At 47.2% G+C, this 17971-nt stretch overlaps 7 protein-coding genes across 7 annotated transcripts; 3 read left to right on the forward strand and 4 right to left on the reverse strand.

The window, feature by feature from the left end:
• Positions 1–177: 177 nt before the first annotated feature.
• LOC9643210 lies at positions 178–2389 on the reverse strand. Its single transcript, XM_024662036.1, has 3 exons — positions 1707–2389; positions 658–930; positions 178–474 (listed from the first exon to the last, which is right to left on the reverse strand). Exons 1-3 carry the CDS (start codon positions 2304–2306, stop codon positions 256–258), a joined length of 1092 nt encoding a protein of 363 aa, XP_024517804.1. The 5' UTR covers positions 2307–2389; the 3' UTR covers positions 178–255.
• Positions 2390–2417: 28 nt separating this feature from the next.
• LOC9643211 (protein ABCI12, chloroplastic) lies at positions 2418–4205 on the forward strand. The gene is made up of 7 exons (XM_002962558.2): positions 2418–2742; positions 3091–3207; positions 3282–3518; positions 3571–3735; positions 3794–3869; positions 3922–3986; positions 4037–4205. Exons 1-7 carry the CDS (start codon positions 2440–2442, stop codon positions 4187–4189), a joined length of 1116 nt encoding a protein of 371 aa, XP_002962604.1. The 5' UTR covers positions 2418–2439; the 3' UTR covers positions 4190–4205.
• On the reverse strand, positions 4073–5521 carry LOC9661329. Its single transcript, XM_024662045.1, has 7 exons — positions 5296–5521; positions 5135–5245; positions 5009–5077; positions 4809–4946; positions 4677–4754; positions 4469–4609; positions 4073–4407 (listed from the first exon to the last, which is right to left on the reverse strand). Exons 1-7 carry the CDS (start codon positions 5470–5472, stop codon positions 4201–4203), a joined length of 921 nt encoding a protein of 306 aa, XP_024517813.1. The 5' UTR covers positions 5473–5521; the 3' UTR covers positions 4073–4200.
• Positions 5522–5685: 164 nt separating this feature from the next.
• LOC9643212 (alkylated DNA repair protein alkB homolog 8) lies at positions 5686–8048 on the forward strand. The gene is made up of 8 exons (XM_002962559.2): positions 5686–5962; positions 6042–6134; positions 6208–6294; positions 6351–6482; positions 6549–6788; positions 6844–6909; positions 6958–7859; positions 7919–8048. The coding sequence occupies exons 1-8, from the start codon at positions 5687–5689 to the stop codon at positions 8001–8003; spliced, it is 1881 nt and encodes a 626-aa protein (XP_002962605.2). The 5' UTR covers position 5686; the 3' UTR covers positions 8004–8048.
• LOC9661331 (protein DYAD) lies at positions 7962–9976 on the reverse strand. The gene is made up of 7 exons (XM_002962956.2): positions 9785–9976; positions 9549–9720; positions 9089–9463; positions 8939–9025; positions 8804–8879; positions 8665–8757; positions 7962–8606 (listed from the first exon to the last, which is right to left on the reverse strand). The coding sequence occupies exons 1-7, from the start codon at positions 9936–9938 to the stop codon at positions 8178–8180; spliced, it is 1386 nt and encodes a 461-aa protein (XP_002963002.2). The 5' UTR covers positions 9939–9976; the 3' UTR covers positions 7962–8177.
• Positions 9977–11760: 1784 nt separating this feature from the next.
• LOC9643213 (uncharacterized FAD-linked oxidoreductase ARB_02478) lies at positions 11761–14712 on the reverse strand. The gene is made up of 4 exons (XM_024660861.1): positions 13028–14712; positions 12461–12680; positions 12046–12165; positions 11761–11889 (listed from the first exon to the last, which is right to left on the reverse strand). The coding sequence occupies exons 1-4, from the start codon at positions 14710–14712 to the stop codon at positions 11761–11763; spliced, it is 2154 nt and encodes a 717-aa protein (XP_024516629.1).
• Positions 14713–15023: 311 nt separating this feature from the next.
• LOC9643215 lies at positions 15024–16556 on the forward strand. Its single transcript, XM_024662292.1, has 8 exons — positions 15024–15214; positions 15348–15440; positions 15531–15596; positions 15661–15865; positions 15940–16046; positions 16109–16136; positions 16210–16317; positions 16391–16556. Exons 1-7 carry the CDS (start codon positions 15041–15043, stop codon positions 16275–16277), a joined length of 741 nt encoding a protein of 246 aa, XP_024518060.1. The 5' UTR covers positions 15024–15040; the 3' UTR covers positions 16278–16317; positions 16391–16556.
• Positions 16557–17971: the final 1415 nt, after the last annotated feature.

Here is a 17971-nt window from a genome sequence, read left to right on the forward strand (position 1 = left end):
TGAAAATGTATAGAGCAATCCATGCTGCATTTATCTGATTCAAAGGTAATGAAGAACAAAAAAGAACTGCATATAAGTTGCTCAAGGACATGTTTGCAGAGGAGCGCTCCTTTGCTCTAAGAGATGGTTTGGAACAATACTAGAACAAAAGATCTCAACTCTCGACTACAAATCATCTCTCATGAAAAAACACAAGGATTTATTTTTTGATGTCTCTGAAAACCTACAAAAAAAGAAAGACGATGTTGTGAGGAATCAGCTCTCACTAGCTTTCAACGCAGGCGCCTCCTCCATCTCTTTCTCCTCTTTATCGTCTTGAGCCTCAAACTCGTTCTGTGCTGCCATCGCCTTGACGATTGGATCTCGCAGCTCGGCAATGAGGCCACCGCCAATCTTATACTCGGCCTCGTCGCCGGCGACGTAGATCCTTCCTTCGTGCCCGGCGATGTCAACTGCTAGAAGCTTGAAGTCATACTGGAAGACGAACGAAGGAAAGTTAGTCATACTGAGATTAGCAGAAAGATAGGAGAATAGCATTGGAGAACGAACGAAACTTTAAGAAGAGAAGCGAAGAAAGGATGAGGGAAAACTGGAAGAAAAATGAAAAATCTGAGTGAAGAATCGAAGCGACTTCCGAAAGACGACGAGAGAACTTGCCTGGCCTTGTTTCTTCTTCGTCTCGATGCTCACGAGTCCTCGCTTCTCCGATCCTTGGATGGGGAAGATTAGAAAACACCGCTTGCTGCTCACTCGAGGCTTCAAGTTGTTGATCCGGAGGCCACCTCCGGTCATCACGTAGGCACGAATGTCTGTCCCGGAGAGAGGAGCGCCGAGCGCCTTGAGCACGTCCGCAGAAGTGTTGAGCCTACGCATCGCAATTCTGTAGACTGCATCGGGATTTATCGTGTATCTCGCTTTCAAAACCATTCCCTGCGCCAGAAGCAAAGGAACTAAGTTAGTGCACGAGAACAAGAACAAAACTAGAACCAAGGAGAGAATGAAAAGAAGAGAGGAAGCCACGATAGCTATAATAGTTTCCTAGAATATGGAAAGAAACTAAAAACAAAACCAAAAACTACAAACGAACGACGAAGAACCTCACAATGGAGGAAGCAAATCAAAGAGAACGAGGAAAAGTGAAACTCGGACGAGGAAAAGTATAGAAAGTCAGAATGGAGAAATAGAAAGAAACGAGAACAAGGAAAAGGCTGGAAACTCAAAATGGAGGAAATTGAAGCTCTCAAGAAACGAGAACAATAGAAATGACTGAGGTCAAAGAAAAGATGGAAGATAGAAGCTCCGAAAGAACGAGAACGATGAAAAGCATAGAAACTCACAATGGAGGAAGAAAATCAAAGAAAAGATAAGCTCCAAAGAAACGAAAACGAGGAAGAGGCTAGAAACTCACCATGGGAGAAGAAAGAAAAGAAGATAGAAGCTCCGAGAACGAGGAAAAACATAAAAACTCACAATGGCAGAAGAAGGAAGAAAAGATGGAAGATGAAGCCCCGGAGAAACGAGGAGGAAAAACATAGAAACTCAAAATGGCAGATGAAGAAATGGAAGATAGAAGCTCAAAGGCTAGAAAACTCACAATGTAGGAAGAACATCAAAGAAAAGATGGAAGATAGAAAACGAGAACGAGGAAAAGCATACAAACTCACAATGGAGGAAGAAGATCAAAGATGGAAGCACTGAGCTCTTACACTGAAGGTGACCATTGCTGCTGCCAATGCGAGAAATCCATACTTGGCCATCCCTTCCGAGAGCGAGACGAACAAGCTCGCGATCCCAAACATCACCTTCCACAGGAGAAGGCAAGCGGCCAGCCCCACCGCTCCCACCACAACCAAGTAGTTCCTCCTCCAAAACGCTTCGATCTGGAGCTTGAGAGCTTCCCGATAGCTCACAAGCGTCTTGGCCACTGGAGCTGACACAGCCGATAGCGCTCCCTTCGTCCCCTCGGCGAATTCGCTGTTCTTCACGGATTCCACCACTGCTCGCGGCTTCTCCATCACTGCCTGCTTCATCTTCTCTTGCGCGATCCTCCATTTCTCCGCGAACGTCGTCTCGGTGGAGTGGTCGGTGGCCACTCCACGGCGCTGCCGCAATAGGGAGATGGATCTCTTCCACGGGAGGAGCGTCGATTCGGCGGCTCTGGGCGCGCAGATCGTCGAGAATAGCGCCGATCGAAGCTCCCAGCTGCTGCCCGGCTGGGATAGAACCCTAGACGAAGAAGAAAAGGCGATGGCATCGGCTGCGAGAGCTCCCACGATCCCACGCCGCGCACAGCGCCTCAGCGCCATGCCTTAGCTGGAATCTCCTATCTGGCCCCGGCCATGGACTGGAATCGAGAGTCTAGAACGCACCTCTTTCCCCTGTTTGATTGAAGAGCCCTAAAAATGTATCATTGTGCCAAGAACCCTAAATTCTTGAGCGATGTCTCTTCTTGCGCCGGGCGCCAATGCGCTCCACTGCTTCTCCTCTTCTTCCATCTTTGCCAGGGATTTTGTGACGGTTCCAGTGTGGATTAGCTGCAAGCGCCATTGCCGCTTCACGATCGCTGCTGCGGCGCAGTCCCGGGGTCGGGGTTTTGCGGATTGGGCCAAGAGTCTGGGCAATCAGGAGCCCATCGGTGCGCGGATTGTGAGAATGGTGGCCACTGCGACATCGTCGCCGCTGGCGCAGTACATTTCTTCTCCAGTTACGGTCTTGCATTCGCTGGATCCCCGAGTTAAACAGGTTTCTTTTTCTTCTTTTTCCCTTCTAGCTTGTAGTGTTCTTCGTGCTTGGACGTGGCAAATTCTCTTTTTCTTGCGTAGTTTCCTTTGTTATCTTTTTCTCTTTTTTCTCTTTGTTCTTCGTGCTTGGATGATAGTTTTGTGGAAAATTCTCTTTTCTCTTCGTGCTTGGATGATTCGTGATTAAGTCTATCTTTTGTGGTTTTTCTTGCCAACTTTTGCTTGGATCATCGTGATCTCTCTTCTTTTCTTCCGCGGGTTCTTCGCGTGCTTATACTCTTTGTAGAGAGTTTTCTCTTCTACTGTTCTTCGTGATGGTAACCCGTTTAAATCAGGTTTGAGCTTGCAGGCTTGGTTACTTGGCTTGATCGTTTTATCTTCGCGAGCACACGCAGTATTTCGACTAGGCGTGGTCGCCCTCCTCTCCACAGCAGCTGTTTCGTGTCTTCCAAAGAGAGTATGGCAGGTTCGTTTCTAGCGTCCCTTTTTTTCTTCCTTGAAATCTCCAGTAACATCCAGCGTTTCTCTCTCGATTCACAGGACCAGTTGGGAAGAACAACATTGCTCTGTGGATTGCTTTTCGTGATGGCAGCTTTGACGACAGATGGTGTCACACCGATCATGCAAGTTCGAACACCACCACCGAGTGTGGATTCATTGCCTCCGCTGCCTCCAGCTCTGAATCGCTACTCCTACGTTTTCTTCAAGCTTGGGCCTTTCCAGCTCACGACCAAAGGTGTAGCACTCGCTACCACGGCTGCGTGTTTATCATTCACGGTAAGCTTTCGTAGTCTCTTCAGAGCAAACGCTCATGTTTCTTTGTTTCCAGGTGCTCCAAAGTGCCAGTCTTTGTATCGCTACGACCACTCCAGAGGATCTAGCAGCCGGGCTGCGATGGTTTCTTCGTCCACTTCAAAGAGTCGGCGTTGCTGTGGACGAGATGATACTCACTTTGCTACTGTCGCTTAGATTCACTGGTCTTGTCTTCGACGAGGTACGTTACCCCGAGAGGTTTTTCGGAGCGAGCGTGATGGATTTCCACTCACTTCCAGGTGCGAAACATTGCCTTGGCCGTGGCTTCGCGGGGCGTGCAGTGGAAATCGTTGAAGCTGCGAGAGACTCTAGAACGTAAGTTTGCGCTTCTCTTTCATTGAAAACTCGAGCTTTCCTTTCTTGGCAGATCTTGGGACACTCGTAAGTCGCTTGTTCAAAAATCTCTTCATTCATGCCGAGCATATAACCGAGGTAGGACGCAAATCTTCCTTTGTCATCGTTGAAAGCTTTGTTTATCCCAGGCTATGATAGCTCGAGGTTTCAAAGGCAATCCCGAAGAACACAAGCTCTACTTCTTGAGCAGGCTCTCTATTAAGTTAAACGATGTTCTGGCGCTGGCGGCGCTGGGATCGGTGCTGCTAGCCGCCGCTGCCTCGGAAATCTTGCTCTCGTAAAGCTCACTTCATCAAAGATCCACCTTTTGGGCCTGGCGCTGCTTAGAGGACTTGGCTCTCCGCCACCATCGCTTGACATACTTGGTTACTTTGTCCTTCGTTTTCCTCGCACTGCTCAGCGTGTCACGGCCAATGGATTGTACGTGATCGAGAACTTGAGTTAGCATGCTTCGCTTGGGTTGGTTCTTTGGATTCGCAGGGTTCTTCAAGTTTTGCTTCTGCGGAGTTTTGGAAATCTTTTAGCACCGAGACAATGAAAGAAAAGGCAAGTTTGAGAACCTTAAGAAGTGATTGAAGCTTGCTTCCTTCGTCGGTATCGTCGTCGTCATCGTCATCGTCGGGGTCACCAGCCGGATAGTTGTTCATGTTCATGAGATCGTCCTTGGAATACATTTTCATTCCTTGTCCTCCAGGCATGTCCTGTGAAAACCATGAAAACATATAGAGTAAAGAATCGAGCGCTTGGCTATGAAGGTCTAAAACTTACACCCATGGAACGCATCAGTCTAGCCATGTCCGCGTCCTTGGTGGGCTTTGGCGTGAAGGGCTCTCCCAAATCTAGCGTCTGGAAAGCAGGCATTTTCATCGTGTTTGGAGGCTTAGAAAAGGCAAAACTTACTTTCGGAAGCGCTGGTAGTTTGGATGAGCAGGACTTGGTGACTTCTTTGCAAAGTGACTTGAAAATGGCCTCTTCCGATAGATCGCGTAAGTGTGTGTGGATAAACTCCGCGATATCGGTGTCATGGTCTCCGATCACCTACAAAGAATTTTCCTTGTCGTTCTAAATATCTCGTGAAATAAGAAAAGAAAAATTCATACTTCTTGGCACGTTCGTTCGATCGTCCTGCATTTGGTGTTGCATTCTCCTTCTTCCGGCTGCTCCACGAGCTGAGATCCAGAGCACAAGTCCATCATCTCACAGAAAAGAAAAGGAGAAGAATCTACCTTGAGTTTGTTTCCTTCTCGCACGATATCCAGGAAGAACATCCATTCGCTTTCCCGCTTCTTGACATTGCAGATATTCTCCGCTAGCTCGATAATCTCGAATTCTGAGAGCTGCCAGACGCGATCAGCCCCGGCACTAGATTTTCTTGCCTTTTTCTCACCTTCTTCTTGATCGATTTCTTCTCCGAAACCTTCTCGAACAGCTGCTTGGAGATCTGCTCGCACACCGCGCAGCCCAGGTACTTGATATTCTCCTTCCGTGCCACTTGCGCATCGACCTTTGCTACGATCAAGAGCGCGAGCGCGATTGCGATCGCGAAGCGCTGGAATGGCGGCATTGCGATTCAACCCTGGCTATGGCGAGCAAACAAAACCCTCAAAATTTCTCACCCTGATAGAATCCACGGCTCGCAAGATGCCACCTAGGATGCCCGTTTGCATCCAACGGCTGATTTTAAATTTTGCCCTGACGGACGGTGTAGATTCGATGTTTTCAGGTGTCAGGTTCCAAGCCGTTGATTCTTTCTAGCTCTGGGTTTAGGGTTCTTGAGGATGGAGGGCTTTGCACGAGCTGTGGGAGCCACGCGCCATCTCTATGTCGCGAATTGCTTGGGGATAGCTCTGGAATCCGTGAAGGCGGCATTCTCCGAGTTTGGGCCGGTGCTGGATGCTTGCGCCGCGGATTCGAGCAAGGCTAGGGTCATCGTGTCGTTTGAGAGGGAGGCGGATGCGGCGGCGGCCAGGGATGCGTGGAATCGGCAATGCTGTGGAGCGCTCGGGGAGCGCGCGCTGGTGATCGAATTCGCAGTTCCTCGTGAGAGAATCAAGGTATGCCAATTGAGACTCTCTGTTCTTCTCGAGTATTGAGGAATTCGTTACTCGTCTTTGACAAGATTTTCTTCGCTAGTTGGTTGAGGTACCAGTGAGCACCTCGGCTCAGGAGCTGGGAATTCCAGGCCTCTCTTTGCTGACGGAGTTTATATCATCGCGGGAAGAAGAGGTGAGAATCAAAAACTTTCTTGGATCTCCAGTTGTAGAGATCTTTCATCGGATTTTTTAATTTTTTTTTCCAGAGACTCCTTCAAGAGGTCGATGCTAGGCCGTGGCAAGCTCTTGCGAAGCGTCGAGTCCAGCATTATGGATACGAGTTTCTATACAACGTACTCCTTTCGTTTTTATCTCTTGCGATCTTCTAAAAACTCAATTGTTTCTCCAGGCAAGAAATGTGGACACCTCCAAGTTTTTGGGGGAGTTCCCAGACTTTCTCCAGCCATTGCTCGAGAAGATTTCCTCGATTGCTGAGCTCCAGGAAACCTCCGAGGCGACGTTTCCTTTCGACCAACTTACGGTACGTTTTGCTCTTGCAAGTTTGTGTCGTCGTCTCAAAACTTTCGAGTCTTTCTTTCTTTCATAGGTTAATGAATATCCTCGTGGTGTTGGCTTGTCCCCGCACATTGACACTCACTCCGCGTTCCAAGGCTCAATAATCTCTCTTTCTCTGGCTGGCCCTTGTGTCATGGAGTTCAGGAAGTACGCGAGCGAAGGTGTGTCGCCGGAGTTTGAAAGAAAGGCGTTGTTCCTTCCGCAAAGATCATTGCTGATTCTATCCGGAGAGTCACGGTATGGATGGCACCACTATATACCGCATCACAAGGTCTGTTATCTCGTACTCTTCGTTTCCTTGCTAACGCTTCATGTCGACTGTGTAGTTTGATCTCGTATCTGGTCAGAGCGTCCCGCGAGAGTCGAGAAGAGTCTCCTATACATTCCGAAAGGTTTGGTTTGTCTCTTCAAAGTAACTCTCCTTGCGACCATCTTTGCAGGTTCGTCATGGCCCCTGTCGTTGCAACTTTCGGCAGTATTGCGATTCTCAGTGCCATTCTCAGTCCGACTCTGGAGCTGCAGAGATAGTTGAAAGTGTTGATCAAGAAGAAGCCGATCCAGATGACCTCGCAACGCCGGAAATAGAGAAAACTTTCGTTCACAAAGTCTACAACGCCATTGCTCCACACTTCAGCTCCACAAGGTTTGCAAAGTGGCCCAGAGTTGCCGCTTTCCTCGACTCGCTGCCCCCGAGCTCAATGGTCATCGACGCTGGCTGTGGAAACGGGAAGTACTTGGGCCTCAACGACAGCTGCTTCTTCGTCGGCTGCGATGTGAGTCCGCAGCTCATCTCCATCTGCGCACGGAGAGGCCACGAAGTTTTCGTCGCGGATGCTGTCAACTTACCGTTTAGAACAGGCTGCTACGACGCGGCCATCTCGATCGCCGTGCTCCACCACCTTAGCACCGAGAAGAGGCGGAGGAAAGCAATCGTAGAGCTTCTGAGGATAGTGAGCACCGGAGGCAAGGTGCTGGTCACAGTGTGGGCCGCGGAACAGGAAGACAAAGGACTCGTCAAGAAATGGACTCCTCTGGATGAGAAATGCGTGGAAGGATGGGTCGGGGACATGGACGGGGGTGGTAAAAGCAAGAGCTTTCCAGCGACGTCGTCGCCATCTCTAGCAAAGATCGACGAAGCCGAAGGAGAGGCTGGAATGGTTAGCGCTGAAAATCTGGAAGAGCAGCAAGAGTACTTCGTACCGTGGCACTTGCCTTACCATCGCGCGGAGATCGCCGGCTCCGCGGAGGCGGTCGTGAGTGGCTTCGCGAGGAAGGACGATAAGAAGAGCGCCGTTGTCTACAACCGATACTACCATGTCTTCGTCAGAGGCGAGCTCGAAAGGTAAGTCTCTTTCTTCTCAGTTTGGTTTTCTCTTTCGATCATTCACGGCTGCTGTGCAGGTTGGTTTCATCGATCGATGGTGCCGTAATCGTTGATCACTTCTTTGACAAATCGAATTGGTGCGTTGTATTGCAAAAGTCGTGACTTGTGTCATCAAGTTTTATGAACGATATGGTTCTCTCTTGTTTCTAAGGTACCCTGTTTCGTTTCCATTTTGGTTCCTCACTCGCCTCGTCTCGTCTCGTTATGTACAAAGTCATCTCTTAAGTACGTTATAGAGTCCAAAATTGCGGTGGTGGTGGCGGATAACGATGAGAGCTAGCTCTGGCGAGCTTGGAGCAGCTCAAAGCTCGGAGATCCCGCGAGTCCAAGCCAGGAGGAAGAGCTGTCTGGCTGCTGCTGCTGATGCTGCTGATGCTGGAAGCTATTGTCCTGGAGTGCCTGGACCGCCGCCGTGAGGAACATCTGGTGCCTGCTCACCACCGGATCGATGAATGGTTTGTTCGTTTCCATCGTCACTTCCGAGTCCGAGGAGGATCTCGGGGAGAGGATGTCTTCCACTCGGTACGAGGGCCCCCTGCTGCCACTGGGAGTCGAGGCCGGAGGCATGAGAAACGTCCCTGGTGGCCTGCATAGCTTGAAGGCGTGCTCCTTCTGGTCGCTGGGGGATTGTATAACGCAGGGAGAGAAGACGCTGCGCTGCTGGTACCGAGAGTTCTCCAAGCGTTCCATGCCCGCCAGCTTTTCCTGGATGAACACGACCATTTTGTTACGCACTTGGACGTGGAACTCGATTGTAACTTACCTGAATTGTAATGACGGTCTTCCACATGTTTGCGAACTGAGTATCGAGCGTCAGCTTCTCCACGATCTGGAGCTCCTGGCGGAGTTTGCCTTCCTGCGAAAACGATTTGTTTTAAGCTATAAATGAAATGAGAGTATACCTCCATCATCTTACGAACTTGAGTCTCCAGGCCATCCAGTCTCTCGACAGGTTTTCCTTGCAGCTGCTGCACTTCACTGCGAGAAAGACAACGAAAGGAAGTTACAAACTAGACGTTTCCAGCACGGGACCCGACCTTCGCAAGAGCTCTACCTCTTCCTTGAGAGATTTTATCGCTTCGTGTGAAGACTCGCTCGACGATTCTTGTACTTGATGCATCTCGCTAGCAGCACAAAACCAGAACTTAGAACGTCAAAGTTTACGAGAAAATCGACAAGCTCCATACCTTCGAAGGCCATCAAAGCCCACCTTAAGTGCTCTTATCTCTCCCTCAACGTTCGTGATGGTAGGATCGCCCTTCTTCCATCCAGGAGGCGGAATCCACCAAGGATCACTTACGTTGGCATCTTTCCTCAGCTCCATGAAGCTCGCATCCTCGAGCCAGTACTCCATCACGCCTTCGGGATTGTGGCGTCGTCGAAATCGTTGGTCCCTCACCACCACCCGGTCGCTCATGTGCTTTAGAAGATGATCCAAAAGCCCAGTGTCGCCAATGAATTTCCTCGCCTCGTCTCTCAGGACATGCCTCGCAATTGGAGCTCCCGGGGTCGCTCCTTTCTCGTGGAGGATCAGGACGAGACTCTCTTGAGCGGCAGAATACCTGAAGAAATCGCAAAGGAAAAAGAAAGAAAACAAGAAAGGAGCTTGAATGCTCGTTCCAAAATCCCCAATCTGTAGATTTGTACCTTTCATTCGACCAGCGTCCTTGCATGTCCTTGGGAACTTTCAGCAGCGATTTGGAGCAGCCCTTGACGACGATCTGGAGGTTCTCGTCCGGATTGGTCGTGTATTTGATTTTCTTGCGCGTTCCCCATTTGATCTGCCTCTCGCTGAGATCTTTCTCGCAGTCTTCTCCCTCTGCACGATCGATCGGCCAAGAAAGATCCAAATTACGCAATGCGAGAAAGACGAGAGATTTTACCCGACTCGCTGCAAATCTTCGTCTGGATCGGCTCCACACGGAGAGCCTGCGGCCGCCGGCGCCGGCGATAGAACTGGCCACACCTCGGCGATGATTGCTTGAGCTCCATATCGATCGCATCGCATCGCTCCGGGCTAACCCTGACCAGCGCCATTGGCGCAGCGGTACCGCGCTTAGGGCTCTTGCGCTCTCCCCTAGAGCAGGCTAATGAGAGCCTTCGCCTCAATGGAACAGAGAAGCGACCACATTGCGCCATGGCCAATACTCACGACGCATACAGACAATGATAGCCGTGCCGTACGGTAAATTACATGGTTAAATGGTAAAAGTATAGTAGATCCATTTCAGCTGGCTGGGACATGACAGTTAATTAGGTCAATTTGCTGTATAATCTAAACAAAAAATTTAATAAATAATAATTAATAATTAAAATGCATTTAACAATATTAGCTAAAATATTTAACAATTTTATTAATAATTGTACTAATTGATACTAATAAGTAATATATGATCATTTTCTTAAATAACTCATGAAAAATGAAAAAAATATCATTACATGTACTATTTATAACACTTACTTCTATTTAATAGACTTTAGTTTATGCTTATATTATTCACAATTTTAAATATATTTTTATTAGTTTTAAATTTTAATAAAAAATAAAGATAATTTTGTATTAAAATGTGATATATAATACATATAATCCATTGCTATTTCAATAGTGTTAAATTTTAAGTTCCAATTTTTATGAATTTTTTGATCCTAACATATCTTTGTAGCTGTAATAATAATACTTTTTGCTTCTCTTTATATTATTTTAGCAAAAGCTGATATTATATAAATTATTTCTACTAGTAATATTTTAAATAGGTTTCTAAATTAAAATTAAAATTTTAAACACATTAAGTAAATATTAGTTATTTATTCCATTATATGTTTACATGAATATGTACATTTAGATGATAACTAATTAGGTTATAAATTATGGTTACTAAAAAATTCTATCAAGTACTTTTGTTCAAAATCTATCTATATTTGATTTAATATTTTAATTCAAATTTAGACAAAGCATTTATCATTTAAGAAAAAAAGAACTAAAATGTATAAAGCTAAGAGTTTTTCTTCAACAAATTTCTGGATATCATAAACTTGATCCTACTTAGTTCTTCTCAAAAGAAATAATGTCAAAATATTTTAAAAAACTAAAAAACAATAAATAAAGAACAAATCATTAAAGCAAATATGTGATTGAGAATGAAAAATATTATTGATCACATTTTGTCATTTTGAAAAAGTTTAAAGTTGTTTTTTAAATATTTGTATTTAAAAACTTTATATATATATATATGTAGTAATTTTGAAATTCCTCAGTTAACTTTATATTTTGTAAACATATAATATTAAATGTTTATTATATCTTTATGACACATTTTATCCTTCATTTGAATTACAACTATACTTTTTGTGTTTATATATTATAATACAAGATTAATTTAAATAAATACCAACCATTAGTTAGTAGAATATCCCAGAATATCCAAGAATTTTATTTTTTCACAATAAATAATATCAAAAGTATATTTTCACTAAAATATGTGTATTTTATTCAATTTGTATATATTAAATTAGCAATTTATATATGGCTAATTTTGAGAAACCTTTAATTTAGAAGAAATAACATTTAATCATTTGTTTTTTTATTTAAATTGAGAATATATAGAATATATAGATATGATATATATATTTCCAAAATATGAACAAATAAGAACCCAAAGCCCTTGAGTTAGTTAGTATACATAATCTTGGGAAAATGCACCAGATCTTGAATACTGGGGAAATACACGGAGATCTTTCAAAGCTCCCAGTGTTTCCATTTGGCATTACGCCATAAACCTTATTCTTACAATACAAACTATGAAATGAATTTACAAATGAATTTACTCTAAAAGGTTGTCAACCTTTACTCTAAAGGTTTTCACGATTGCGTTGCCGTGGGAGAGGTGTTCAGAGCTACGTCAACAAATTTCCCATTTTGCTTGGGTAACTCGATTCCACTCTCCAAATCCGGGGATTCACTCTCTTCAGCTTCCTTCTCGTCGGGCACCTGCCACGTCAGCAAGTTACCGGGTTTGTAATATATGTAGTGGCAAAAGAGCTGGACGGCGCCTCCGGCTAGTCCAAGAACATTGGGAACCTGAATTGGGCAAAACTCGATGTTAATTCCCTGTAAATATTTTGGCCTTTACTGCAGAAAACTTACCAGTATGTAAATGTCGTGCTTCAAGAGCGCGTACGCAAACCACAGGGCACTGTTGATGAAGACGGTCAAGCACAGGTAAAAAGGTAAGAACTCGACGCTTTTGGTCTTGAAAATCCGGTACTGCAAGACAGAGGTTTTGTGATTAGCGATGATAACAAGGAAAGTTAAGGTTTTAATCCGCCAACTTACCATCACGGACAAAGGTGACCAATACATCGCGATGTTGAGGACGATGCAAAGAACTCCAAAGATTGTAATCCTCGTGTCTTTACTATGGATTCCGAGACTTATGCCAAAGCCCACGGCCGCCATGATCGCCAAGCACGAAAACGTATAAAGGGATGCTCTTTTCTGCAAATTCAAAAGGGGCAAAGTTGGCAAAGCGATTCGATCAACCCTCAAAACAAATCCTTACCAGTGCCTTGGGCGATTTCCTCGCGTAGAACAAGAAAAGCAAGACGTAGATCACGTTGAGAACTGTCCCAAGCCCATTGATGGTGACGACCAGCGTTGCGTTTTTGTTAATTGGCGAGCCATACAGAACCCAGAGAATACAATTCAGGAGCGAGGCGATATAGGGCACCGAGGAGAAGGATTCCGTGGATTTCTTCTTTGCAATCCTTATGAAAGTGAGTCTGCAATGGAAAAGCAAGAATCAGATTGGGAAAAGGGGGTCATGAAGCAAGAAAAAGAGTGAAAACATACATCGAAGACAAGAACATCAACGCTGCGACAACATTCCCAGCCACTCCAATAATCGTTGCTGCGATCGCCATGCTGTTCTAAAACCCGTAAAGCTCTCACAACCCTATTACACCAAAACACCAAAGCCTCAGTTTTATAAGACAGGTAACACCCTTTTTACTAGCGAAAAGGCTCCTTTTGGGTTCATAAAATCTTATCCATTCAATTTCTTATCCAAAACGAAATAAGAGTTTATAGTTAACAGACATTTATATCATCTCCCACACAATTGTGGCACCTGAAAAGCTTGTTTGGATCCACCACCTTTTTGATCGACTTTAACCTCTCAAAGTTCACTCCAAAGAATGACTCTTGCCAGTTAGGCTCGTTGAAATCGGCCTCGTTGAGATAAGCTCCGGACTCTTGCGTAAGATCACGTAGGAGGCTGTTTGCATGCGTGAGTGCCTTGGTCTTTACGTCTTGCTCCATCAAACTCGTCCCTTCCGGCCAAGAGGTGGGCAACACAAGCTGCCACAGAGCCTTCCTCCACACGGGATTCACAGCGTTGTCTTGCTCCTCCGCCACCTTTCCACCCGCGACAAAGCAGCCGATGATCCGCCCAATCCCATTGTCAAGAACATTCACCAATGCCTGGGCAAGCTCCATCGACGATTTCTCCATCGTCTCGCGTGGTATCAGCCTGGAAGCAATCTGCAAGTTGTGGCCAGTACTCTCCACGCATTGTGCACCGAAGTAGGCGCAAGACGCCGCTTGTCTCCAAACTAGAAAAGATGGAAACTCCTTCACGTTTGCAACCTGGATCGTGAGCCCCTGCTGCTGCCGGACATAGCTCAGAAAGCCACCCAAGGTTTCGTTCACTCGCGACGCCTCGCCGTTGGGAATGAGATATCCAAAAAAGAGCCTCTCGCGCCTGATCTCAAAGTAACCCGCCCAGTTCTCATCCGATAGCGCACCCTGGATCTCAATGAAGTGCCGGGTTACCTCAAGGAGACTAGGGGCATTCGCCGGGATGATGCTCACAAAGGTTCCGATCACACGACTGAAAGCCGGGAAAGTCCGGTATGTTGCGGATACCACAACTCCAAAAGTTCCGCCACCTCCGCCCCGCAGGGCCCAGAAGAGGTCCTGGTTCTGGCATGCATTCGCGACAACAAGCTCCCCATCTGCAGTCACAACCTCAAACTCCAAAACATTGTCCGCCGCCAGTCCAAACATGTGGGAGATCGGGCCATGCCCGCCACCTTGAACATAGCCCCCTGCCGCTGCCACTGTTCCCGACATCGCCCCGACAACAACAACTTTCCGTGTGTCTGCCGCACGGTAAACATCCTCCCAAACATCACCTGCATGAACCTTGACCGCACTCTGACCGCGTTGACCAGCACTGCAACCCGCCGGCCTGAAGTCGTCGCTGAAGCTGATGTTCCTCAGGTCCCGGGTCCAGACGACCATTGACCCGGCTTCCGTACTTTGACCGTGGTAGCTGTGCGCGCCACCTCTGACCTTGAGCTTCAGGCGGTACTTCGCCGCGAAGCGCACGGCCGCCTGGACGTCGCCGGCGGTGGCCGCGCGGACCGAATATTCTGGAAGATTCCCGCGCCGGCACTGCCCGTTCTTGGCCGCGGTGGTGTTGAGCGGGCAGCCGTCCTCGCCCAGGAGCTCCCAGTTGGCGTACTGGACGGCGGCGGCTTGGTCGATCCGCCAGCTCGGGTCGGACCATCGGGACATGGCGATGGAGCACGAAGCGTTGTCAAAGGTGTCCTTGTAGCAGGGGAGGGCGGCAGGGATTGGGACGAGGAGCCGGCCAGCGATGGAGGAATTGAGGGCTTTCCAGGCGTCGGCGCTGGGCCAGCAGGACTCGCTTGGATTGGAGCACTTACAGGCACTTGCATTGGTGTTTTGGGCGCTGGAGATGAAATTGGAGATGGAGAAGATCGTGGAAAAGAGAAGAAGTAACGCCATTGCTCGTCCCATTGGAGAATCCTTGAAGAACTACCTCGTTCTAAAGATCTTGCCTTTGTCAATCACTCGAGAATTGAGAACGCTGCTGTGTAATCGATCTCAATCAATCGAGAATTGACCAAAGCTGTGTGATCGATCGATCAATCCCCAAGAAAGAATGAGGTAATGTGGAAGAAGAGAATGCTCGCTTTAAAAACCGGGAAGAACGCGTAGCTATTGCTTGCCAAAGACGCGTTTAATTTAAAACTAAACTGTCGGGTATATTACCAGCATAAGTTTTGGCGGGAAACTGCGTTTTAGGGTTCTTCGAGCGCTGGGGGCAAGCGAGATGAGCGACGCTCGGATCGCATGGCAAGTGGAGCTGGCGCAATTCGTCCCGCCGTTCGAGGGGCTTCACCGGCGATTCTTGGCGGGCTCCTGGATCATCTCCAAGTCGGCGGCTACTCTCACGATCAACAGCGCCTCCGCGACGCTGGCCATCGTTCTCAATGGCAATGTCTATGTGAGTTTCTTGGCATAGCGCGTTGTTTGTTTGCTTCGCGTAGTCGTTCTATTGTTTTGGCTTGGCCGGCATTGGCTTTTGTAAGAAAACCACGGTTTCTAAATGGTTTATTTTGTATCTTCTTGTTGTCCAGGAAGAACACTGTGTTCCCGACTTGTCGTTTGCTTGGCCTCGTACCACTGGGAGCTCGCGAGTCATTCTCGCAAGCTACGCAATCTCTGGAACGGTGAGTTCGATTTTATTTTTTATTTTTTAATCTCCGAGATTAGAAAAGAAAAAACAATTCTACGATCGTTTTTTTTTTTTTTGTTTGCAGACATACAAGTTTGGAATGAGGTTCGAGAACGACGAGGAAGCGTCGAAATGCTTTAAGATCCTCGAAGTACGTGCTACTGTTTTGTATTTTATCATTGTTTTTCTTGTTTTAACTTGCTTGTTCTGTCTAGGCTGCCGCGTCCATTCCCAGGGGTACTCTAGAAAGCGTGGTCCCGAAAATCTACAGCGAGATGGACTGGACAGCCCCAGGAGCTCCCGACCAATTCATTCCGGAAGTGATTGAAACCAACAGTCCCAACGGGGCCCGAAGCAACACCTCGGGAGCAGGGTCTGTTCTCCCGGATCCAGAGGTAGTCTTAGCACTGCCATGCCCAGGTACTTCGCTTCGATACAACTTTAAGAAATCTCAGAGCTTTCTAAGCTAGAATTTTTTGGTTTATCTTAAGCAGGATCCAGTAACAAGCCATCAGCACCCGCGCTCAAAGAGCAAATCCATACGAGCAACTCTTTGATCAGCACCAAACCTTCAGGGCCGGAGCTCAAGGAGCAAATCCTCGTGAGCAACTCTTTGATGAAATCAAAGACGTTTTATAACTACTCCTTTCGCTGTTTTCGCAGAAATGCCTCATGGATCCTTCGTTCCCAGGCAAGGCAGTAAAAACTTCTCTGGTTTATATCAAACCTGGCTAAAAAATTGATGACGATTTCTTCCAATGCAGCTTTCGTGAACGAGGTCGAGAAAATCTGGCACGAAATCGGACACAACGTCGAGACGCTGCAGACGTAACTTCGACGTCCTAGTAGCTAAATTTTTTGCTGTAGACGAGGTAAGTACTTTCAATCACAGTAGTAGTTTTATAATCCCAGAGATGAGCTTTTAATGCGTGTTTTTCCCTCCAGGCAATGATCAGCGATGTACCTCGAAGAATCTAACTAGTCGCTCCAAAGGCTAAGAGCTTAGATCGAGCAAAAGGATAGAGAAGGCACGGCTTTAAAAAATTTTTGCTAGCCTTTCTGTCCGTTAAAACAGTACACTCTCTACTACGAAGCTTAAGTTTTTCACGAAGATGCCCAAGCGTATCACGGTTAGCTGTTGCTATCGCGGGGAGAATATGCTGCCGTGAAGCGGGAAGATTCCAGTGACCAGTACGGCTGGCCGAAATTGGAAATTCAAGGTGGCCAAGTACGTACCGTACAGAGCTATGGGAAGTGAAAGCCAGTGTGCGAGGAAGAAGTGATAGGAGGCCCTCGTCGGGCTTTAGCGACGAGCAAGATAGGGTTGGAGGGGCGGAGGCTCGAAGAAATTTCGAGCGCGCAAGCTGATTCTCGTCCGGAGCTGGGATTCTGGCGTCCAGGTGATCGTCGCTCTGGATTCTGCGCTCTAACAGCGAAAATTTTCCAGCATTGGAGCCGAGCGATGAGAAATTCGAGGCCGTCGACAGAGGACTGGCTCCAGGCGATGGGAAATCAAGGTATGGATCGAAGAACTTCGGTGTTTTCTTCTCTTCTTGACGCTTGTTGGATCGCTAGAGGGGAGCGGCAAGGAAATATTTCCACAGGATACATTTCCAGAGGTGAGCGCTTCTTGCTTGGATTTCTTTCTTGGATGTGAGCTCTCATCCCAGGCCAAGGACGAAATCGAGAAGAATGCAGAACTCTTGCCTTGGTGCTCTGAGCAAAAGAACCGGAAGAGAAAGCTTCTAGAGCCGCTCGAGGACGATCGCGACCAGCATCTAGCTTTGACGCTCTATGTAGAGAAAACCTCCGGTAAGAACCAAAGCAGTGCTTCTCTTCGTCGTTCTTTTTTCTTGTTTCTCTCATTCGTTTGGTGTCTTCTTTGTAGCTGAGCATCCAAGAGCTGGAGTCGTGTACGAAGTTAGCCGGCCTCTGGCATCTTCCCCGTCGTCTCGACTGAGATCTCGCGTTGCGATGGTAAAAACTTTGCGTTCTTATCTTCTAGAGATGAGACTTACAATGCACGTAGGTGGTGAGCGTATCGAGCGAGGAAGTGAAGCTCAGATTTCCCAGTTGTTCCTCGTTGGAGAGGTTTCTTCGGAGCAACGCGGAAAAAAAGTGCTCCCTGGGAAGTTCGGAGACTATCTCGGAGACTATCATGGGTACGAAGCCGGAGCTAGACGAGGAGGTGACGATAACAGCAAAACTCGCGGAGGACCTCCTCATACGACCGATATCTTGCACTGAGCTCCTCCATCAAGGTCACCTTGAGTCCTTTTGGCTGGCTGAAGACAAAAAAGAGCCTGTTGTAAACAACCCGAGGAGCTGGGCTGTTCGAAGAAAATCAACGCGTGTCTCGAAGATCAACGAAAACGTTCAGCTCGCTGTGAGCAGGTTCAACAGCGGCTCTTCGATAACGCATCCCGAGAAGACCCCAGTGAGGTGTACGGCCATTCAAGTTCGTAAAGATGTGCTTGGAAGGTGGTCTGCTGGACGGTAAGTGACTCGGTTTTGAAAACTTCGAGT

The sequence above is a fragment of the Selaginella moellendorffii genome, unplaced genomic scaffold, assembly GCF_000143415.4.
Source record: "Selaginella moellendorffii unplaced genomic scaffold, v1.0 SELMOscaffold_2, whole genome shotgun sequence".
Taxonomy (NCBI): domain Eukaryota; kingdom Viridiplantae; phylum Streptophyta; class Lycopodiopsida; order Selaginellales; family Selaginellaceae; genus Selaginella; species Selaginella moellendorffii.